At 43.6% G+C, this 23,844-nt stretch overlaps 1 protein-coding gene and 1 pseudogene across 1 annotated transcript in view; both read left to right on the top strand.

Annotated features, from left to right (window-relative positions):
• The window catches only part of LOC147660913 (von Willebrand factor A domain-containing protein 7-like), a gene marked incomplete at its 3' end in the record, with an annotated part of 105,910 nt that overhangs the window by 48,514 nt on the left and 33,552 nt on the right, over positions 1-23,844 (top strand). The window contains exons 4-5 of the mRNA XM_086951432.1: positions 7,097-7,335; positions 7,481-7,603. Of these exons, the coding sequence (XP_086807558.1) occupies positions 7,097-7,335; positions 7,481-7,603 (362 nt within the window). The remainder of the gene's footprint in view (positions 1-7,096; positions 7,336-7,480; positions 7,604-23,844) is intronic.
• Positions 17,631-18,679, top strand: LOC147660914 (small ribosomal subunit protein uS2 pseudogene; annotated as a pseudogene).

Here is a 23,844-nt window from a genome sequence, read left to right as displayed (position 1 = left end):
CAATGTCCGATGTCTGGCTGGGTAGGTGATGGCCGAGGGGTGAACCAGAGCTAAACTCCTCTATAGCTGCATAGGACACCTCACCCGGGTATCAGTCAAGGTTGCTCAGGCACCGTGGTACATACAGACAGTTACAGTTTCCACCTGGGGGGGCATCGTCAAAAGTTCCATCGAGTGCACTGGTCACGGTGTGTGGCGCTACGATCCCAGTTGTAGTGGGACCACTCTCAATCATCTACTGAGTGTGTCTCCCTTTCCGCTGCGGGCACTCTCAAAGAGGTCTCTGTATCCCTGGAGAACAAATGCTGGATCCCTCACCAACAAAGGGATAAAGAATGCTTTTGTGGATGGCCCACTCGTGGCGGCCACTTTAGGGACTGTCAGGTTGGTAAGAATAACCCTCACTGCTGTAGGGGGAATTGATAGTTGGGTCTCTGGTTTAGTTGTCTGGGAATCTGCTGCCCCAAGGCAGCAAATGTTGGGGGTAATGATACTGTAGGTAAAATACAGCATTAACATGTGCTGGGGACCATTTTGTTCATAGCTCCCTCAGTTGCCTGCTACACTCATGCACTAAAGTGAGTGAGTGAACAATTATAACTGGTCAAAGGGCCACAGACTGAAGAGAGCCCTTGCAAATTTTAGGTTCCGCTTCACACAAGAAAGAAATATTGCGGCAAGGTGTATGTAGATGAGGATCGAGAGATATTGGGTCGCCATTTAAAGTCAGGCAGATACAGGCAGTATCTCGGGAACGAACTCCGTGAAGGGCGAATCCAAACAAATACAGTTAGAACTTAAAGGGTAAATTGAGCAGAGGATCACAAATGGCAGAAAATCTCCAACTGCTCTTTGCTTGCACAGTGCTTATTCTGGGCACTCCAAATGTCGGGCACTTCCGTATGCTATGGGTGGGCTTCTTCTAGGGTGTTCTATAATTTTTGCAACTGTTCTTTCTTCAAAGACTATACTTCTGCTGATTTTTAAATCATCCAGTTTACACATGCAGTAAGGGATCGCTCCTAGGGTGCCACTTCTGTCCCTGATTGATCCTCCCTTGTTGGCGCCATTTCGAACTCAGGTATGTTGTGGCCCACTTCAAAGTCCTGTTTACTGTGTCTCAGTTATGCCCAATTGTGTGGGGAATTAATTCTGGTGCCCCTGGACCCCCAGTCTCCCGTGCTCCCAAAGGGGTCTCCCAGCACTACCACCAGTGCCCCCACTCACCACCTCTTGTAACTCTTCTTGGGCCTGCAATGGTGGGCGGCAGCCTCGTAGGATCGGCGCCGTCTCCCCTACTCTCCAGATGTGCACTGCCAGTAGTTTAGTTCTACTTTGTTTTAGCACTGTGCTCCGTTGCGTTTCTCCACTATGCTAATAACACCTACGGCGGTCGTAGGCGCTGCTTGTCAACATCGTCGCTTCCCCAAATCCAGCGTGTCCGCCGGCATCATAATTTAGGATCCCAGTTTGTTCTTTACGTCTCCGAATTCGTCATTACCCCTAGACGCTTGGCGCTCGGTAACAATTCTTCCTGGTCCTGTTAGTGTTGCATGTCCTCAGTGACCGTTTGGAATAGTTTTTGCTAAATTTCACAGCACGAACATACCGAGATAGCTGCGATGCTCCGGAGCTGGAGGGGTTCACCATACTGTGATACTGTGGATAGTGGATACTGATGAATCTGGTGAACATAGTGTTGATGTTAGAGAGTTGGACCCCCCCCTGGGAATCTCCTTGGGAACCCCCTCACCCCTCCCTCCCCAGTGACAAATAGGATATATTCGCTTATGCGATATGTAACAACCTGACTAGTATGTACCCCCGCTATGCCAGGAAGCATGCGAGATTCATATCAATGCCAGCAGAAATGATAGAGACTGAGCACAACAAGATTTGATATGTATGGTTTAATGTTAATAGAACAAAATAAATTATAAGCATTCAGTTGGCTACATGTGGTAGTAACTACCTTGATCACATATATGTTGTGATATATAACTCCACAGGGAAAAATATATTACTAAATATTAATAAGAATGTAGATTAACGTACAATGTCTACTCGTATGCATGACCTGTAAAATCCAGGCTTGTATGAATTAGCGAACATAACGATTAGACGAGATTAAAGGTACATGTGTATGATGTCTGTATCGATATAAAATGCCAATAAAAAAGATGTTAAAACAAATACAATAAAAATAACACATGCACAAATACACAACAACATATACTGAAAAGTCTTGATTGACCAAGGACTCTAATCCAGTGAAAGGTGATTCCCTAACACAAGCCTACAATATAGATAGATCCATTAGATATCAAGGCTAAGCACAGAAAAGTTAGTACATGATGAGCTTATGCATGTCTTTAGAAGATGCATAAAATGCATTCTTTCAAGTAGATAAAGCATAGAAAGAATCATCCAGAATAACAGTTCAATGTTGATCATAATAATAAACTACCGGTGAGCTCTGTCTCATTGAACCTAGTCATTCCTTCTTCCTTTTTGATATTTCTGAGCGCTTTCCTTTGACCTAAATAACTTTGGGTACTTTTAACTATTTCACAGATCTGCAGAAAGTTCTCAAAATGTTCATAATCTGGAGGGAACTAAGAAATCTGCAGGGAAATAATACCTCTGCAAGGGACTTAGGGCCAGATATAGGTGGGCAAATACCGGTCGGTAATGATGAAATTCATTACATTTCACCGTTACCGACCCGTATTTAGCCATGTGGAAGGAAGAATTGGTAATAAGGAATCGGTAAATACAGAATCCTTAATACTGATTCTTTATTGGTCTGGCATTTAAGGAATCAGTAATACCGATTCCTTAAATGCAATGTATAGCACTTAAAACAGTACACCTCAGCCTTAAGGAATCGCTATGTACCACCATCTTCAAGTTGGTGGTAAGCAGCGATTTCCTTTCAAAAAACACTTTTTTGCTTTTTTTAATGTGCCATATGGCACACATCCATGCCCTTAGGGCATGCATGTGTGCCACATGTGCACACATGCACATTTCAGGGGGGCACCCTGGAAATGCCTCCTGGTATTACCGATTCGGTAATACCGAATCAGTAATACTAAATGTCTTCACATCCATTCCTATCGGCCTCCAAGCCCAAAGGAATGAATGGGTAGGTATTTGTTATTACCGAATCTCAATTACCGATTCGGTAATAACGAATATTAAGAATTCAGTATTTTTTACCGAATTCTCACCTACATCTGAAATACCGATTTCTAAATACCGAATCGGTAAAATTTGGTATTTAGGAATCAGTATTTTCTTATTACATACAAACCCCCATTTGTCTACTGTCTCCTAATTGGTCCTGCTACATACCCCTACCTTCTTCCCCGGGACCCTGATTAAGTGTGACTTTGGCCATAATTGGCCTAGTATCAGGGGTAGGGTTATTTATCTTGAAACTTTGGGCGTAGGGCATTCAGTGAGTTGAAGGGTGGAGGAAGGCTTGGGCCACGGGGTCTGCATTGTACTATCAGTTGACCTGCCGGATATCAGTTGCGTCGCATTATGGTGCTGTGTGCGTATGTGTGTGCAAGTGCGCTCCATATGGACCTGCCTGAAATCCATGGCACCGCGTATTGGTGCTGAGTGAGCGTGTCGAGTGACCAAATGGGACAGGGAAAAGGGGAAAGCGAAACTCATGAGTAACCAAGCTGCAAACATTCACTTTTCTTCTAGCGCCGCTTGCCCACACCATTTTTCATGGAAAGCTTTACTTGCAGCACATTGGTTGTTCATAGAACCCACTAAGCCACCTACAATGAATCTAACAATCTGAAAATGCTAAAGGACTATGTGAAACTTATAATATAATGTAACCACTATTTATCTTAAAATAATTTCTGAGAAGATGTGCAGTACCTCTCAATATTTAAAGCTTGATAGATGCCTATACGGATGGATGTGGTTGGGTTCGGGGAGACCTACCTATTCAAGTTCTTAAGAAACAAACACAGTCTCAGGAGAGCTTGACCCAGAGGGGAATATGTAAAGTCCAGCAAAAGATCCACTGTCTGCCATCTGCATGAGAAGAGAAAACTAAAGGGCCAAAAGGGGACTATCTAAATTATTAGTCACAGTTCTGTCCTGAATCTTATCCAGCACCTCAGCCAAAGTGGATAACTACCTGTGCTATAAGGTCCTTACTCTCTCCAACCTACTATGATAAGCTTGTTAGCCCAGACATACTTATTCTGCCCAGAGATGTAACTGGAAAGCTGATGTTGACGGAGTTCTGAAAAGAGTCTCCCGAACTGTTTATGTAAGCTGAAATTAAGCAACCCTACAAAGATTGACTGAGGTGTCACAACAGGGACAAAAATAGAAGAACATGCCTTCCAGAGATACTTCTCAACCATTCTTCACTGTCAATGGCACAAACATCCAAAGTGTTGATGAACAGAGCTGAAGATTTCAGTAGCACCATCTGAATCAATCACCTGTAGAAAATACTAATGAAAAGAATTACTGACTGCCTTTGAGAGTGAAATCAGAGCTTCAAAATCCTGGGAGTTTCTTATCAATGTTGTACCCAAGAAGGTTTAAAAGTGGGGACACAGCGGTGCTTATGGAACTGTGATGAGCACTTTACTGTTTGGCCTTGTGATTCATTACCTCCCTAAGACCCCCTAAGGTTAAACCAAATAAGAAAACTGTATTTAGAGTTGTAGAGTCAAATTCTCAAGAAGGAAGAAAACCCCTAGTTTGGTGCAGAACATTGCAACATTTAGATCAAGATCTGAGATTGGTACATGTGGGAAATGTTCCATTTGATACAAAAGTTGTGTTCCTAATGACAATGACATTCATAAGTCAAGTCTTCTTCGCTGATGTTTCTGGTGTCCGATCATGCAGGGGTGCCAATTTTTCAGATATGGGTAAACAAAATGCTGCAATTGTGCAAGAGCAACAAAGGGTGCCGATGTGTTTTGAAATGCCTAATGATATATCTTCTAGATAAATGGGAAACATTAGATCTGTAAATGTTTGCCCTTCACAACCACTCTTAGAAAATGTGATGTTGAGAATGGATGGTGATATGGAGGTAAACACGCATCATGTCTGGCGATACCTTGTAACTCCCAGGAGAACCTAGTAGAATCATAGTCTTGAGAAGTGCATCCTAAACTGCATGGTCCTGACATACAAATTCACTTTTTGAAGCCATGGACCACGGAGGACCTCTTCCAATCTACAGAAATAGTAAACTGATGGAATTCACCCCCAGCCATTCCCCTCCTGATCTGACAGGCCAATACCATTTCTGGCCTTAACATTGTGCATACCATACAGGGGGTTGTAGACAGGTATTGTCTACAACCCCCAACTCTGGAGCTCCGAATGGACATTTGATGCTTGACCATCCTGAAATAAGCTTCATGGCTCCAACATATGGGATGGATTTTAATCAGACCTCAAGTATGAACCAAAGGTAACCGCAAACAATACATTGTGTGTCATCCAGAGCACCAATGACTTTAAAAGAAAATGAGGGATGAGGTGGTTTTCTCGATGGCACCTAGAATTTGCTTGCCTTAGAAATGGTACCAGAAGGACTCTCATAGAGAGGATGCAGATCACTGATGCTATCACCTCCGAAAGCATAGAGAGGTGTTTCTTCTTTTTAAACATCTTATGGCCTTAACGCAAATTAACCCCCAGTGTTCCAAAATCATGAACCTTGCGAATATCACATTGCATTCATATGGCTACAGTTTTCATAGATGCCGGGGTCTTGGCCCAGCCACACAAGTGGGGGATCTGTTTCTATCAGGAAAAGTGTGAGAAAGCTGGTGAGAAGGCATTTTTTAGATCCTCATATATTCTACAAGTTTCATTCATAGAAATGTGAGGAATAAACCCCGGACAAGGCAAGCCAAAAAGAAAACCGCTGCTATGTTTTACTTTTGCTAGGAGAGCTGATCACCCCACGCAAAGTGGCCCATTCGGCCTCATCAGAGAAAGGAAAACTTCACAAATTAATTGGTTATCCTTTGGATTTCGATCCCTACATGAGAGGCCAATCCATACAAAAGACATCTCCTTGGAGCCTAGTGAGGATTACTGGTCAGGGATCGCTGTGTGGCATTTTATGAGAGACATGCTGGAAAGGATTGACTCACACTTTTCAAACTATGGAAGTGGTGCGTATGACACAAACTTCTCGTCAACTGCACTAAAGTAGTTACCAAGCTTTATCTTTTCCCTTTTGCAAGTTAGTGCCTTGGCTGCAGCCTCTAGAATCATTTTGAAAGGGAAGGGCCTTCTTTCTTTGAGAACTTTGTGTGCTTCTTCCAATGTCTCTTGGCAGGAGGTGAGGAACTTGAATCAGAAGAGCTACTTTTGCATCTCAAAGAATACCTTCCCCCTTATGATTACTGCTCAACAACTTGAAAAGAGAGTTCCACACCTGCACTATGGTCCATAACAACCACCTTACAGTTTTTTCTGGGGGAAAAATCCAGAATGGATCACTTTGGATTCCTGACTCCCACTTGTATATGTACGGGCGATCTTTGCCCCATAGCTCCTCTGACCTTACGTATTGCCTTGCACATCAAAATGCTACCTATACCACTGTGCATGAACTATAATAATACACAATTCCCCTGATCCTAACCTTCTACTAAACATATTGAGTACCCTCCAGATCAAAGAAATGGGAAACTCCTCTTACCTGAGATCAGCACCCAGGAGGCTCCCATATCTCAAATCAACCTCGCTCACTAGGGCCTAGACATCAACAGAGTGAGTCTAGACCCACAGCCGAACAAGGTTTGTGATGAAAAGCAACCACTGCTGGATTCAGAGAATGCTAGCCTCATTGATAGCACCTGTGTCGAATGTTGGGGTTAACATTTTCACAATTAGTAGAATGGGGCTGTCTTGGAGATGGGCCCCCCATTATTTGTAAGGACAGATCTGATGAAGCAGGATGTTCACATAATATATGTATTGAACAGTTCATTTTCAGAGAAGTGTCAACATTAGGTCTGAGAGGATGCGGTGGCAGAGCTGGTCAACGTCATCAATAGTTTTTTTTTCTTTTATTCAGGTGTTGGTCCCAGCTACAACACTACTTCAATAAGTCAGTTCTCCGCCTTCTTCAACAAACTTTCTGCATATGGTGGTGGTGACTGTCCGGAACTGGCCATTCAAGGGCTTGAACTGGCTCTGATGACTTCTCCGCCACATTCTTTCATACTCGTTCTCACAGATGCTTCTGCATTGGACTATAATGACCTGGAGAGACTGGATAATGTATATTCATTAATAAAGACTACACATTCCCAGGTACGGCATGAATGCCTTGTTTTCTGTACACAATAAATATACATTAAGATATTTATTTAATTAGTATTCTAACCAGACTAATATTGGTTAGTACTAAGAATATACATTGAAATATTTTGGTAATGACTAATTTTGTCTCTTCTAGATATTCTTTTTGATTACTGGGCTGTGTGCTGGTGTAAATGATCCTCAGTTCCTTGTTTACCGAGACATTGCAGCCAGCAGTTATGGGCACGTTTTTCAAGTGGAACTCTCAGATATGGAGAAAGTAAGTCAATACAATTCCACCTTCAATATATATGTCTTTTTCATTCTCTGCTATTTAAATGTTATCCTAATCAATCCATTTAGGTGAATGATCTGTAGAAAAGACAGAAATCAGCACCAAAGTTATGTTACAAGAACATTTTAAATCTACTATTTTCCCTCATTAGCTCCATCTTTTGTTCCAATACTTCCTCACAACACAATTTCCCCCTTTAAGGATGGATTACTCACCATGGTTCACAATGAAAATCTAGCTATATTTTCATTTAATCCCTTAAATAGCAAGAGGCATTTTATTACATGTGGGAGCAGAACCGTACCCAAAATTCTGCAACTCCCAAAATTCATATGACCTCATGCAGTTCTTCCCTTGGTGGATTTTGAGCAAAAAGGCACCCACCCAAAAGCATAGTAATAATTATAACTACTTGGGACCACTCAATATTTGAGTCCTACATCAGTAAAACATTACAGAATTTTATTACAAAAATTTACAAAATCAAGCAATACAGGATAAATGGCATAAAAGCTCAAGGGCAAAGTTATACACAGTAAGCAAAATCAGAAGTTAATCTAAGTACCAAATCAATGGACATCCCTCATGATAAAGGAATATCTTCCAAAAATCTGTCTCACTCCCAGAATCATGGGTTTTCTATACACAATTCTTCCATTACAAAATCGAGAAAGAATAGTGTTAGACCTGGCATCTTTGGCATGGTTTCCCCTGTCTTTTTGCCTCGACCTCCTGTATTTTTTTGACGCTGTGCTGGATTTAGTTTTTACTGGTTTAGATGCTTTGGGCACTTTGGCCCACATGCATCATTGTGACATTTTGCACTTCCTAATTTGCGAAAAATAAGGAATCGCAAATTAAGAAGTGCAAAATGCTATGCATCATTATTTTCGGTATTCATTTGTGATTCGGTAAAAATCGCAATTTTTACCGAATCCCAAATGAATACCGAATTCTTAAGTTAATTTTCGCAATTCCCATTGATTCCTATGGGCCAAAAGGCCCATAGGAGTCAATGGGAATTGCGAGTGGCACTTTGAAAATTTCATGGGTGCAGGGGGGGGTCCAAAGGACCCCCCCATGCACCCCTGAAATGTATTTTTCGCATCATGTTTCACACACACATGTCCTAAGGACATGTGTGTGTGAAACATGAATGTTGAAAAAAAAACATTTTAAGCATTTTAAACACTTTTTCCAAATTTACCGAGTGGTTCAACCACTCGGTAAATTTGGCACCCTAATTGCGAATTTACAGTTTTAAATTTAATGATGCATTGCTTTTAAGAAATCGCACATCTGCGACTTCTTAAAAGCACCCGCAATTTTAGAACTCGCAAACATGTTACGAATTCTAAAATTGCTTCATGCATCCCAAAAAGCACTTTTGCATTCGCAAACGGCCGATTTTAAGGAATCGCACCGTTTGCGAATACAAAAATGCTTGATGCATGTGGGCCTTTGCCACTGCTGATCAGTGTCAAAGTGCAAGTCCCCCCCCCCCCAAGGTAAATTTTGATTGTAATTGGTTATCCATGATTGGCATATTTGTCTCACTAAGAAGTCCCTAGTAAAGTGTGCCAGGGCTGGTGATCCAAATGCTACTAGTGGGCCTGCAGCACTGATTGTGCCATCCACATGAGTAGCCCTAAAATGGTGTCTCATGCCTGCCACTGCAGTGCCTGTGTGCAGTCTGTGCACTGCCCTGTCCTCCTGGTCAGTGTCCTCACTGACCAGGCCTAACCCTTCCCTTTCTGTGCACATTGGTCACCCCTATGGAAGGCCAAAGGTACCCCCTGGGCAGGGTGCAGTGTATGTGAAAGGTAGAGCATGCACGAGTGCAGGTGACATGCTCTGGTAGTGAATGGCAGCCATTTTCGTTTTTCACTATTGTAAGGCTACCTTGCCCATAGGCTTTCATGAGGAATATCTTCCCATAGGAGCAAGGTAGGACATAAAAGTCTGGCATCCCTGAACTCAGACTTTAATAACACATCTTTTAGGAAAGGTGTTTTTTAAATCCTATGTTTGAGAACAGCACTTTTAGAAAGTTGCTGTTTTCTTGTCTGACCTTTCTGTGTGCCTTGGCCTGTTTGTGAATTGACTGTCTGGTTTGAGAGTACTGAAGCAGCTTCACTGGCTCCCGGTGAAGAAATGAGCCATTTTTAAGATGCTTCTTGTCGTCTTTAAATCATTACAGGGGAAAGGACCTGTTTATCTGAGCAATAAATTTAGGCGATATCTACCGGCCCGACAACTGAGATCCAGTAATGCCAACTTTCTGTGTTCACAGAAGATACATAGGGTAAGACTGGGCGGTAGAGCCTTTTGTCATCTGGCCCGAGACATTGGAACAAATTACCAGCAAATATTAGGACTTGTAATGAACAACCCAGGTTTAAAAAATTGTTGAAAACATGGCTGTTTTAGTTGATTGTGTCCCCATCACCTTTCCTTCACAGCGCCAAGAGATCCCTTTGGGCATGATTCGCTTGCGCTTAACAAGTACACAAAGTAAGTAAGTAAGTAAGAGTGACAGGGGCTGGGGATTCCCCAGGAGGCTGGCTGAGTCAGCCCTAGGCTGAATGACTGCATCTGTATCTTGAGTGGTGGGAGGGGATAGCACCTGGGTCTGAATAGGGCTGTGCCTGGCTTCCACAATGCTGGCTCCACCTCCTGCTGGGCGGCAGACAACTCTGCCCCTCACTCTGAAAGGAAAGGAGAAGCCAGGAAAACAAAGTGCTCAAGGAACACCCAGAACTGGTTCAGACCGGGCTCAGAGCCCTCCTGCACAAAGGGAACAAAGACTTCTAGGATTATAAGTATAGGACCCCTGACTACAGAAAATTCCATCATCCTGCAATCAAGAATGAACCTCTGCCAAGGAGAAATCTGGAAGACTGAAGAAGAAGGACTGCCCTGCTGTGTGATGCTGGACTGACCTGCAGTTGCTTTGCTGCCAAGGAGAGGGAAAGACTTTGCTTTGTGCTGTGTCCCCTTGCTTGAAGGAATCTCCAAGGGCCTGAGAAGAGCTGGCTCCCTGTTAAGAAGTCCCAGGAACAGAAGGACTTCACCCCAGCTTCCCTGAACTCTACTGAGAGAGTTCTGTCCTTCCTAAAGTGCTTAGGCCAGTAGTGGTGCCTCTGGAAGTTGTACCTGTGTTGGGAAGCTGGAAACCAAGATTTTAGAGACTTTCTGCAAAGTTTATCGCATTGCTCGCTTGCGGAGCGCACCCCCGTCAGTGCGAGGAAATACCCGCCGCTACGAAGGTCGAGATCATCGCAGCGCCTGTTGCCGCTGCCAGAGACGTCACATCCTTCGTTTACGGGATGCACCTGTCCGGTGCGTGAAAATTTTCATTGCTGCGAGCATCGTCGCAGAGCCTGTCGTCACTGGGTGAGATCGTTGCACCGCTTGCTTGCGGACGGCATCACGTCGCTGCGAAAGTAATCGCAGAGCCATCGCATCGAGGGGCCGCGAGAGGAGAAGATCGCCGCTGAGCCACGCATCGTCGTCACACCGGAGATCGTCGCAGCCCCGGAGATCATCGCATCTTACCTTTTGCGAGCCGCTTCCACCGAAACCTGTGCACCGGAATCCACGCAAGGTATCGCCTCCCTCCCCATACAGACCGGAGTCCTCGCAACCCGCCCGCTGCGTCCAGCAGGGTTGTCGCATCGCCTCCCCAGGGTCTCAGGTGTGACACATTGCTTGCTTTTCACCGCTACAGCTTTCACTTGGAACGTTTGTCACATCTAAAGGTACTATTGGCTAAATGCGACGCAACTGTGAACTATTTTAACATAACTGTGGATTATATTCACGCAAACCTTAAGAACACTTTTGAAACCATATTCTTGAACTGTGTATGTCGGATTTTTACCGTTTTGGTCTTGTGTAGTTTAGATTAAATACCGTTATTTTTGTAAACTGTTGTGGAGTCAGTTGGTGGTGTTTTCACTGTGTTACTGTGAGTGTTGATACAAATACTTTACACATTGCCTTTGATAAGCCTGACTGCTCGTGCCAAGCTACCAAGGGGGTGAGCAAGGGTTATCTCAGAGGGTTTCCTCCTTACCTTGACTAGAAGCAAGGGTCCCTATTTGGACAGTGGGACCTACCTCTGCCAACTAGAGACCCCCAGTTCTAACATTGTTGGTCAGTGGTGGGATTTGAACTTGTATTTGTACTAGACCTACAGTGATTGGTGTACATCACTAGTGAGTGCAGACCACTACGCCACTGCATACTACTGGTTTTTGGTTGGTTCTATTTTTGAGTAACTCTTCAAAGCATCATGTCTGTGTATGGAAAGGCACCTAGGGGCAGATGTATCAAACCATTTTTTTGTCGCAAACGCTTCAAATCGCTAAAAAGCAGTGTTTGTGAAAAAAATAGGTAAATGGAATGTATCAACTAAAAAGTCTCGCAATGTTAAGGAATCGCAAATTTTGCGATTCCTTAATATTGCGTAAGCATTTAAGGAATCGCAAGTTGCGATTCCTTAAATGCTATGTATGAAGCATTTACATTTTGGGAATTTAGGCTAAGATATCGCAAATTACCACCAACTTGTAGTTGTTGGTAATTGGCGAATTCTTTTACAAATACACTTTTTGCCATTTGTAAAGGTGCCATGTGACGCTCATATATGCCCTTAGGGCATGTATGTGCGCCATATGCGCACACATGTACATTTCAGGGGTGCAGCAGGGTGTCCTTAAGACACCCTTGCACCTTTGAAATTATTCTCAATATTTGCGATTAGCAAATTGTGAATCGCAAATTGAGAATAACTTCCCATTCCTTCCTATGGGCCTCCTGGCCCATCGAAATGAATGGGAAATTATTCCTTAATTGCGATTAGCAATTTGCTAATCGCAAATAAGGAATTTTAAGAAATCGCTAAAAAATTGAGAATTTCTAGATACATACCATTTTTCAATTCTCAAAGCGATTCACAAAAAATCGCTATTTGAGAATCGCAAAAGGGTATCTTGATACATCTGGCCCCTGAACAAACGATCTTAGACAATTCTGCAACAAGTTTGAGTGCCCCATAAAGAGTGGCTTCAGGAAGGAGGAGCTGCAGAGAATCTTGAATGCCCATTGGGAGGCACAAGAGGGAAATGATGCAAGTACAGGGAATGGTTTCCAACCCACAGATCTGCCTGTGAGCAGAACAGGCTCAAGGCCTGGCAGCCACCATTCCAGTAGGGGCTTCACCCAAGAAGAGGTGCAAGAAAATCAGAGAGCAAGGGACCATGACTTGGAGGTCCTGAAGTTAAAAATGGAAATGGAAAAAGAAAAAGCAGTGAAGGAGAGAAGAAGAGTGGCAGAGGAGAGAGAAAGGGCGGCGGAGGAGACTAAAAATGCCTGTGCCCTGGAGGAAAAGAAATTGAAATAATGCCTATATTATTAGATCTATTTCTAGGTATACAATATAATGGGGTTCCACCAGAGTCCTGGGAAAGAGCAGATATAGTTGTGTTTTTAAAGAAAGGGAAATCCGCAAATAATCCCGCCTCATACAGGCCTATATCTTTAATGAACACGGATACGAAGTTATACTCAAAAATCTTAGCTACCCGCCTAGGGAGGATCATAGCCCATCTTGTTTCTCCTTGGCAACACGGTTTTATACCGAAAAAAAGGCACTACTGATCATATTAGACGTGCGATAGCTTTGTTGGACATCACTGAGGCAGCTGGGGAGAAGATGGCTATGATCCTTCTAGACGCGGAGAAAGCTTTCGACCGTGTTGCATGGCAATATTTACGGACAACCATGTGACAAAGGGGCTTCGGCCCTGGTTTTGTAACAGCTATACAGGCCATGTACCATCGGCCATATGCCAAATTGAATATTATTGGGGAAGAGTCCGCTTCAATAACAATTGCGAGAGAGACAAGACAGGGGTGTCCCTGCTCGCCAATACTCTTTGCTATCTATATTGATATTTTCATTGAGCAAATTCTCCAGGACCAGACTATTACCCCAGTCCAGTGTAACTTCTGTGAGACAAAAATATTGGCATATGCCGATGAGCTGGCGGTAATGACAACAGAGCCAGATAAGGCGATAGTCCGAATCCAGGAATTAGCAGAAGAGTATGGCCGGAAGTCGCGTTACCTTTTAAATGCAGGCAAAACACAGATTTCATGCAACATTAACACAGGGTGTAATGATCTTCGGAAATTGGCTGAAATAACCAATCTAGGCATCAAGATCACTAGAGATATAGATATCATCTGGAAAATAAACATGCAACCTGTTTGTGATCAGATCAGTATAGATCTTCAATGGTTAAATAGACTCCACCTATCTTTTATAGGATGATGTAACATCTTAAAAATGATTATGTTTCTGAAAATCTTATATTTGTTTAGATCAATACCAATCGCTATAGAAGAACAATTGCTAAGAAAAATAGATAGCATCTTCAGCTCTTTTGTTTGGAAATACTCTAAAATTCTTCGATCTCTTAAATTTTTAACATTACCACAGGAACAAGGAGAATGGTCTGCCCCAAATATTACATTTTATTATTATGCGTGTTTTCTGCAGAAAAGGGCATATGTTCTTATGCCAGGCAGCAGGGGCAGGCAACACAGTTTAAATAATGATCCACCCTCAATTTATGAATCAGCCGTAGGTAATACTGCTCAAGGGATACTCTCCAGACAAATTGAGCCCAGTTACTATAAAAAAACAAAATTCAAGATTATGTTTGCAATCTGGAAGATTTGGAAAAAGATGCAGATTTTATTTAATATTCCTATATATAACAGATATACTCTGCACACCTGTTCTATGTATTTAAAGGAAACATGCACTGCTCCTGCAGGATCACACTTGTTCAATGTCTTTATGGGAAGATTGTGTTGCTCTTGACCTGTTCTGTATGTCTTTTGCATTTGAGACAAGGGCCCCCAGGGACCCTGCATGCTGTGTTCTATCTATTTCTGTGTGTATTCGGTCTGACCAAAAGACTGTCTTAGCTATCTCACCACCCTCATGTTTTCCCAAAAATAATACGTCATCTTGCTTAGAGAAAATGGGCTTTAGGTAAATACAATTTATTATTCATCAGACAGAGTACACATATTAGGTAAGCCCTTCAAAACAGCATGCAGTCCATTGGGAAGTAGATCAGCCATTCTTCAGCCACTTGCTTTCTTCCCAAAGTATTGCTCTGCCTAGTAGACAGCCGCAGGCCTTTAGGATGTCAAATAATCTGGGCAAAAGTATCTTGCATGCATACTCTCTGCTACTCTGTATGCAGAGAAGAACACCCTCAGGAGATATTTCCTTTATTTCCTCCCCTGGAAGCACACCTGCAAATGCATACTAGTGTTAAATGAGTAATGAGAGTACCAGAAGTTCCACTGCCATTGCTCCTTCACCGCAACTTTCTCATGCCGAGTTCCAGGCATCACAGCTGCAAGCTTCAAAACCATGCCAACATCTTGAAACAGTATTCTACATATGCTTTCATTTTTAACTAATACAGTATGGGAGACCAGTTCAAAGCTCTTTATTTTTTTTATTGAAGCACATGCCCTTCATAATTAATTGGCATCATTTTCTTTTGTTTTTCTTTGTTTTTTCTTTATTTTAGCATATGCTTGAGCTATAAAGAACACCACTATATTGTGTTTAAAAAGGCAAGTGGGACTTTTTGTTTTGATGCCAAGACTCTTTTATGGAGGAGTCCACAAAGAGCATACTCACATAATCTGCCGAGCTGGTCTAAGTTTGGAGTATTGGAGACAAAATAATGTCAATAGATATTCAAGCTTCAGTCTGGCTTGCTTCAAGAGTATTGAATTGTACTAGTTTATTTCTTTATTTCTTTATAAAGTTTTATATAGCGCGAACATGATCCTGAAGGATATCAGAGCTCTGTACAATTTGAGGGAGAGGAAGGTAATAGTTGCAGTACAGTCATCAAAGGAATACCAACCCAAGCAAATCAAATATGCATATCAAACAAAAAGGTTATGAACATAAGGGGCAACAAAGGGAAAAATAATAATTGAACCATAGACAACTGAGAGGGGAGCAAGTGACTAGAAAAGCAGAATAATACCAACGGCAGGATGTAGGGTGTAAGTCCAGAGCATTAGAGCAGACGATTCAAGACCCTTTTAAGGTAGGTACTTGTACATAAGGAATCTTTTTACTTCCAATTTGAAGGCAACCTTGGAGGAAATTCTGCATATTTCCGGTGGGAGAGAGTTCCAGATCTTCGGCGCAGAGCCGGAGAACGCTCGTTGACACGTTCTCTTTTTGCGAAAGATCTGTGGTTTCAGGAGGAGGGAGTTAACACTCCTAGAAGGTCTACCCCTCCAGATAATTCAAGCTTTTGTGCTAGATAACTGGGGGCATTGAAATGGAGGGCTTTGTGAGACAGACTGGCAATCTTTAGCTGAATTCTTGCTTCATAGGGCAACACATTTAGGGATTTTTAAGACTGGGGAGATGTGCTTGTTTCTTTTGGTATCTGTGACCAATCTAGTTGCCGCATTCAGAGAAGCCCTTAGTGGGGCCAAGGTGTATTTGGGTAGGCCCCAGAACGTAGCACTGCCATAGTCTAGCCTCGGCAAAACAAGCACTTGGACCACTTGCTTGAAGTCCGCTTGTGGTAGGAAAGGTTTTAGATTCCTGAGTATCCTCATTAGGTGATTAGCTCCCTTGCACACATTGCTGATGTGATTTTTCATGTTCAGGTGCTTGTCTAGGGTGATTCCAAGAGATTTGGCTGAGTCAACAATGAGGGGCAAGCAGTTGAAGGCAGTGAGGTGGTTCATCCAAAGGTCCATTTTGGGGATGTGATTCGGGGGAGTGATGAGAAGGAATTCTGTTTTGGAGGTGTTCAGCAAAAGGTGGTTCTCAGTTAACCAGTTTTGAGTATATATTAGGGTAGAGTTGAGTGATATGAGGTTATTTGGGGAGGAGATTTTCAGATAGAGTTGCATATCATCGGCATACATATGGAAGAGAAAGTCTGCGGAATTTAGTGCATTAGCTAAGGGTTCCAAGAACAGATTGAACAGTATGGGGGATAGGGCAGAACCTTGGGGGACCCCCATGGATACTGGTGATGGCTGAGACAGAGAGTGGTTCACCTCAATTCTTTGGGATCTGTGGTGGAGGAAGGACGAGAACCAATGCAGCACCGCACCACAAAGGCCCATTCTGTGCTTTAAAATGGATAGGAGGTTGTTGTGATTAACAGTGTCAAACGCTGAGGAAAGGTCAAGGAGGATAAGGAGGCAGGATTCATTTTGGTCGAGCATTTTTAAAATGTCATCCATAACGTGAGTGAGAGCGGATTCTTTGCCGTGCCCACTCCGGAATCCAGGAAAAACCAAAGGGGATGATGGACGGAGCGGTGACAATACAAACACTCACCCCCAGTCAACTGATCTGGATTTAATCCATCACCGTTCTTTAGCTCACTCCGCCACCCCAGTTCAGACATGGCCAATTGCAAATCAGTCTGACCCTGTGCCTCATGGGAACAGTCCAGCCCGAACTGCCAAGCCATGTCTTCCCTGGACCGGAATCAAGCTTCCCTGGACCGGCTTCTGGCATTACAGCCGTCTTCAGCCGGGCTTGCTTGAATCCAGTGGCAAAGTGAGCAGGGGACTCACGTCTGAGCATACCCTGCCAACTTAGGGCGAACAAAGAAAAACCCAAAGGGGATGATGGACTGAGTGTTGACAATACAAACACTCACCCCCAGTCAACTGATCTGGGTTTAATCCATCACCGTTCTTTAGCTCACTCCACCACCCCAGTTCAGACATGGCCATATGCAAATCAGTCTTACCATGTGCCTCATGGGAACAGTCCAGCCCGAACTGCCAAGCCACGTCTTCCCTGGACCGGAATCCAGCTTCCCAGGACTGGTTTCTGGCATTACAGCCGTCTTCAGCCGGGCTTGCATGAATCCAGTGGCAAAGTGAGCAAGGGACTCACGTCTGAGCTTTTTGTGCTCAGCTATCGGTGGCTCCATACGGCTTTGAATCGAAGTTCCCTGTCATTGCTACTTAAAGGGAATTCACAATGTCCGGAGGCATCGATGTCCTGCAGATGAAGGAGGAGGATGTCCTTAAGTTCCTCGCTGCCGGGACCCACCTGGGAGGCACCAACCTCGACTTCCAGATGGAGCAGTACATTTACAAGGGGAAAAGTGATGAAATTTACATAATAAACTTAAAACACACCTGGGAGAAGATGATGCTGGCTGCTCGCGCCATTGTCGCCATTGAAAACCCAGCGGACGTGTGCGTCATCTCGTCCAGAAACACTGGGCAGCGCGCTGTACTGAAGTTTGCATCGTCTTGCGGTGCTACCCCCATTGCCGGCCGCTTCACCCCTGGAACCTTCACCAACCAGATCTAGGCAGCTTCCCGAGAACCGCGCCTCCTGGTGGTGACTGACCCCCGAGCTGACCACCAGCCGCTCACCGAGGCCTCCTACGTCAACATCCCCACCATCGCCCTGTGCAACACGGATTCGCCCCTGCGCTACGTTGACATCACCATCCCCTGCAACAACAAGGGAGCCCACTCTGTCGGTCTGATGTGGTGGATGCTGGCGCGTGAAGTGCTGCGCATGCGCGGCACCAACTCCCGCGAGCACCCATGGGAAGTGATGCCTGATCTGTACTTCTACCGTGACCCGGAGGAGATTGAAAAGGAAGAACAGGCAGCAGCAGAAAAGGCTGTCACCAAGGAGGAGTTCCAGGGAGAATGGACAGCGCCCGTACCCGACTTTCCCCAGCCCGAGGTGGCTGACTGGTCCGATGGAGTGCCGGTGCCCTCTGTGCCCATCCAAGAGTTCCCTACTGAGCGTACAGACATCGCCATTACCCCAAAAGCACCTCAAGATGACTGGAGTGCTCAGCCTGCCAGCACCGAAGACTGGTCTGCTGCCCCTACTGCTCAGGCCACAGAGTGGGTTGGGGCACCCACCGAATGGTCCTAAATGTCTATTCCTGGCCATAACATCAATTCTGAAAATAAACTTTTGAACTGCTAAAAAAAAAATATATATATATTATGTTTTTCTCTAATACAAAGACTACTCCTGTAGTCTACAACATTCATACTTGTGACATCCAGATTTAATTACTGAAATTACAATCATTTCAACAATGAATTGACCAATGCATTTCGGGCTGCTCTCCCTTCTTCAGGGGATGGTAATTGTAACTGAAATAAAAACAAACATATACAAGTATAAAATGGCAAGTAGGTCCTTACCCATGTAACAAACAACTTTTGGATGTTTGCTAATAAAATTCCATTTATATTATTCATTATGACAAGAATGAGTTGTTGTGTTAACGATATAAAAAGAGATAACCATTCTGAAGAAGTGCAATTAATTAAGTCAAAGACTGCCCCGGCTGGAAGACAACGTGTAAGGTCTGTGGAAAGAAAGGTCACTTCTCCAAGTGCTGCAAATCAGGCAAGGAACAAAAGAAGGCCAGAGAGGGTTTTCCACAAGAGGAAGATTAATAGGAAATTAACGTCCTGCAAGTTAGGGAATGTACTGGTGATGGTCTACTTTAAGTATTGTTGATTAATGTTGCACCAGTGGAGAAGCTTTTTGACTCCGGGGCTAAGATAACTCTGGTTCCGAAAGTATTTTACTTAGGAAATTTAGTGCGCAAGGTGGCACTGTTGAAACCTGACATAATACCGAAAGGCTATAGTGGTGTAACCCTTGACCTTTTGGGCTATTTCTAGGGTACGATTGACTTTAAATGGAGGATCATTCATGGTTAGATTTATGTCTCAATAAAAGGAGACTCCCATTAAGTTGGTTCTACCAGCAAGATTTACATGTTTTTCTAGATCTTAATGAAAATCTCCCTGTTTGCCTGAGAAAAATACCACCGTTAGAGCGGCGGTGACTAGACGTAGTACAAATTGGATTGATGAGCTTCATAATGTATTTAAAAAGGAATTGGGTTGCCTCAAAAACTATATGTACCAGATAAAGCTGAATGCGAATGTCACTCCCCAAGGTGGCTAAAGTGAGAAATGTGCCTTTGTTAGTGAGAGAAAGCATGAAGGTGGAATTAGACAAGCTTCTGGACAATGGTATAATTCAAGAGGTTGAACCACAGAGTGAGTCTCTCCGGTGCTTGTGGCTCGGAAGAACAATGATGAGGCCAGACTTTGTGTAAATTTGAGGGCACTTAACAAGGCGTGATGGTCGATCACTACTCGCTGCCGACTATAAACAAAATGTTGTATTCCCTTGAGGGTGCAAAGCATTTCACGTCCCTTGGTTTGACTTTGGCCTATCATCAGGTCATGGTCCACCATTCGTCTCGTGATCTCATGTCCTTTGTAACACCATTTGGCATCTTTCGATTCTTAAGAATGCCTTTTGGACTAATCTCTATTGCCTCTATTTTTCAGAGGGCAATGGAGGGCATTCTTGGAGGTCTTCAGGGTGTATCAGGATGATGTCTTGATTTTTGAGGTGGATCTTGAGGAGCATGGTGATAGGGTGGGCTATGTAGTGAAGAGACAACAGGAGACAGGACTCACTTTCAGGGCAGACAAATGTAGATTTGATGTCAAGGAGATAGAATACTTGGGACATTTGGTGTCTGATTCTGCCATTAAGGCCAAAGTTTCCTCGGTGAGTTCCATTTGCAATATCCATGCTCCTCTAAACAAAGAAGAATTGGTGAAGTTTTTAGGCATGGCTAAGTTCTACAACAAATTTGTACCTAACTTTGTAGGCATGACATGGTGTATGAGGACTCTTCTCAGAAAGGGCTGCAAGTTTGGATGGTCACAATAATGTCAGAAGGAGTTTGATTGTATTAAGGAACATCTAAATGAAGCTCTGTGTTTAGGAAGTTTTGATCCCATGAAAACATTCTATCTCATGACTGACACCAGCTTGAAAGGGTTAGGAGCAGTTAATGGAAAAGGGAAAACTATTCTGTTCATCTCTAGGTCTTTGAGAGGGGCTGAGTGTAACTACTCTGTAGCGGAGAAGGAAGCTCTGGGTATTTTCTGGGCGGTGCGCAAACTAAATGAAACTTTTTGGAGCATAAGGTTCACATTCTTACTGATCATAAACCATTGAGGGAGGTATTTGGCAAGAAAGGGATAGATTTTGTTTCACATAGAATACAAAAGTGGGTTGTAGCCTTACAAGAATATGATTTTGATATTTCTTACTTATCTGGATCCACAATATCTTAGCAGATTGTCTATCAAGACTTGGTGATGATGGGTGTGAAGTGTCTGATGAATGTGAGGGGTTTGGTGGTGAAGGAATGGAGGAGTAAGTGAATGTATGTGTGATTAGTGAGGGTTTAATTTCTAAAAGTGAGTGGAGGGAATGTCTGGTCAATGACTTGGTTTTTCAAAAGGTTGTGTTGATGATTTTGAGTGGCTTGTGCGAGAAGAAGGAGTGCGTTGAGGATCTAAAGGGTTTTTGGCAGGTCAGGGAGGACTTAGCTGTGGCGGAGGGTCTTCAAATGTGAGGCTGCAAGTTGATTCCCTTAAAAGACCTGAGAGACAAACTAATGTATAACGCTCATGCAAGTCACATGGGGTTTGCTAAGACAAAAGAAAGGATAAGAGAGGCATATTGGTGGCTAGTTATAGACATGCATGTAGAAATAGTGGTTAATGAGTGTGCTGAATGTATGTGCAGCAACAACATTTTGAAATGTAGGACACAGCCGATGGTTATAAGGAAGCAAGCTGCTGGTCCATGGTCTGACATTGCAATTGATATCTTGAGTCCTGTGAAGCTTAAGCCTCAGGATCGGTATGTGATTGTATGCATGGATGTGTGTTCCTGGTGGCCAGAAATTAAAGTGGGTAATCCTGTAGAATCTAATGTAGTGATTGCATTTTTGGAAAAACTATTTGAGCGGGAAGGGATTTTGCTATCACTATTGTCGGGCAATGGGTCCAGTTTACCTCAAGAATGATGAAAGAATTTTTCAGTGTCAGAGGCATTAAGCATAATAAAGCAGCACCATATCATCCACAAAGTAATAGAGTGGTGGAAAGGTTTGTGAAGGTGCTGAAGGAGACTCTACAATGAGCAGCTACCTCTGGTGAGAATTGGGAGTTAGCCATGAGGAAAAAGGTACGTGAGTGTAGGTTCATGTCGCAGCCGTCTACTGGTGAGACTCCTTTTCGTTCATTTAAGGGGAGGGTCACCAGCACAGAGGTAACTCCCTTGTGGGTGACGGTAAAAAGAAGCTTGGTCGATGGTAAATTGGGTTGCACAAAAGGGTGGAGAGAAGGAGAGGAGGAGAAAATAGAAAGAAGAAATATCTTGTATGATAAGAGAAAGGCTGTGAAAAATGACTGTGGTGGATGTTGGAGATTGGGTAAAGATAAAATCTCCAAGGAGAGATGGATGCAAGTCCAATTTTAGTCGCCCTTTTAGAGTCATCAAAGTCTTCAAAAATGTGGTAAAAACCAATGACTATAGGTTTTGGAATCTAAGCTGGGTGGTGAAGTGTCAAGCTTCCACTGATTCAAAAACTGATTTTGGTTTACTTGAACATGCTATGCAGGGAAAGGGTGCCAGGCTCCTTTGTACAAGAAAAGTTCTGTTTTTTTGTTTTCAAGATTGTGTTTGTTAATATAAGCATAGTATCCATGGGTATTCTTGTTTTGATTTTTCAAGTATTTTGCAACTAATTTATTATTTATTTATGTATTTATTATTATGTGGGTAATGGGGAGCGGTGATGTGGTGTTAATAATTGATAGGTTCCAGAATGTGAACTGGTTGCTAGGGTGAAATGTTGAATTTGGTGAGGATGACAGTTAAACTAGGCTTCGATGTGGATGGGGTCTCTGCAGATATCCTAGATAATAAAGATTAAACCCTCTATGGCTTATTTACATATTTATTGTAGATCTAACCTTTACAGACTGCTTAACACCCTGTAGTGAGTCTGGAGCCAGGGCAGGATGGGAGGATCTCTGTGCACTTCAAAGCCCCTCTTTGACGTCTCCCCCACTTCAAAGGCACAACTGAGTATAAATACTGAACCCCTGACACCACCCAACTCAAAACACTTGTAGACCTGTGGATAATCTGCCAGGAAGAAGAACTACTACTCTGAAGGAGCAGCTGCTTTGCTATGCTGACCTGCTGCCTGCTGTCCTCTTGCTTGGACAAGAAGAACTGGATCTGGAAGCAATCTTGAATCCAGTACCCACTTAGTGACTAAAAGTGACTAAAAGGGCTAGTCTGTTTGTCTCCTGATTGATCCTCAGGGACATAATCAGGCTCCCCACAGCTCCTGGAAATGTCTTTAATGAGCTCTTCTCAGCTCCTGGGGAATTGGAAGTGGTTTCTGGCTTCTGAAATAAATTTTGTGGTAGCTACTCAGAAGTGTGTCACGCAGAGATCCATTTGGGCTCTTTGCTAACACGAATGGGCCTGTTCTCTCCGGAACCGCCTATCTCGCACAAAGAATCAGCACAAGCGGGTGCCAAGCTCATCTCTTCACACTACCAGCATCGCTTTTTACCACCTAGAGACTCCAGCCGGTCTGTCACTGACCCCTGGCTGTTCAGTGCACCCTGCGGAATACTACCAGAGACTCTCTCCTTCCTCCTGGCAAACATCTTCCCTGTGAATGGGACTTTTGGCACAATCCTTGAGAAGGTAAAACTTGAGTGGGACTTACCGGGGACGGTATCTGACCCACGCAGCATTGTGATTGGCTTGAACTTTAGGATTTGACCCGTTCTAGCGCAACCAAATATCCCAGATTGGTGCTTTATGCTTTTAAGCACCACATTTCAGTTTATTCTTTAAAAATGTATAACTCTGGTTCTACTTATTGGATTTTTATCATTGTTGTCTTGTTTTGATCATTAAATGAAGCTATATCTGAATATCTGGCTAGGAGGATTGAGGCATCTGCGAACTCCTGCAAGGAGATCTTCACCATCGTGAAGGAGTTCGCGACCCCCAGCTCCCTCTCGCCCCCGCTAGTATCTTCGGATGCGTGGGCATGTGATCTCGCTAGCTTTTTTACCGACAAGATCAAGGCGATTCAGGCCTCCTTCGTGGAGAGGTCGGAGGAGGGATGCCGCGGCCCCGGGGCGGGACGCGGTCCATCGTGCACGCCTGTTGCTGTGCTGTCAGACTTTCCAGCTGTCTCCAGCGATGCGTCCAGGCTGCTGCTGGCCAATCT

This window comes from Lissotriton vulgaris, unplaced genomic scaffold, assembly GCF_964263255.1.
Source record: "Lissotriton vulgaris unplaced genomic scaffold, aLisVul1.2 SCAFFOLD_380, whole genome shotgun sequence".
NCBI classification, from domain to species: domain Eukaryota; kingdom Metazoa; phylum Chordata; class Amphibia; order Caudata; family Salamandridae; genus Lissotriton; species Lissotriton vulgaris.
Note: the sequence above shows the minus strand (reverse complement) of the source record. Positions and strands in the feature narration are given on the sequence as shown.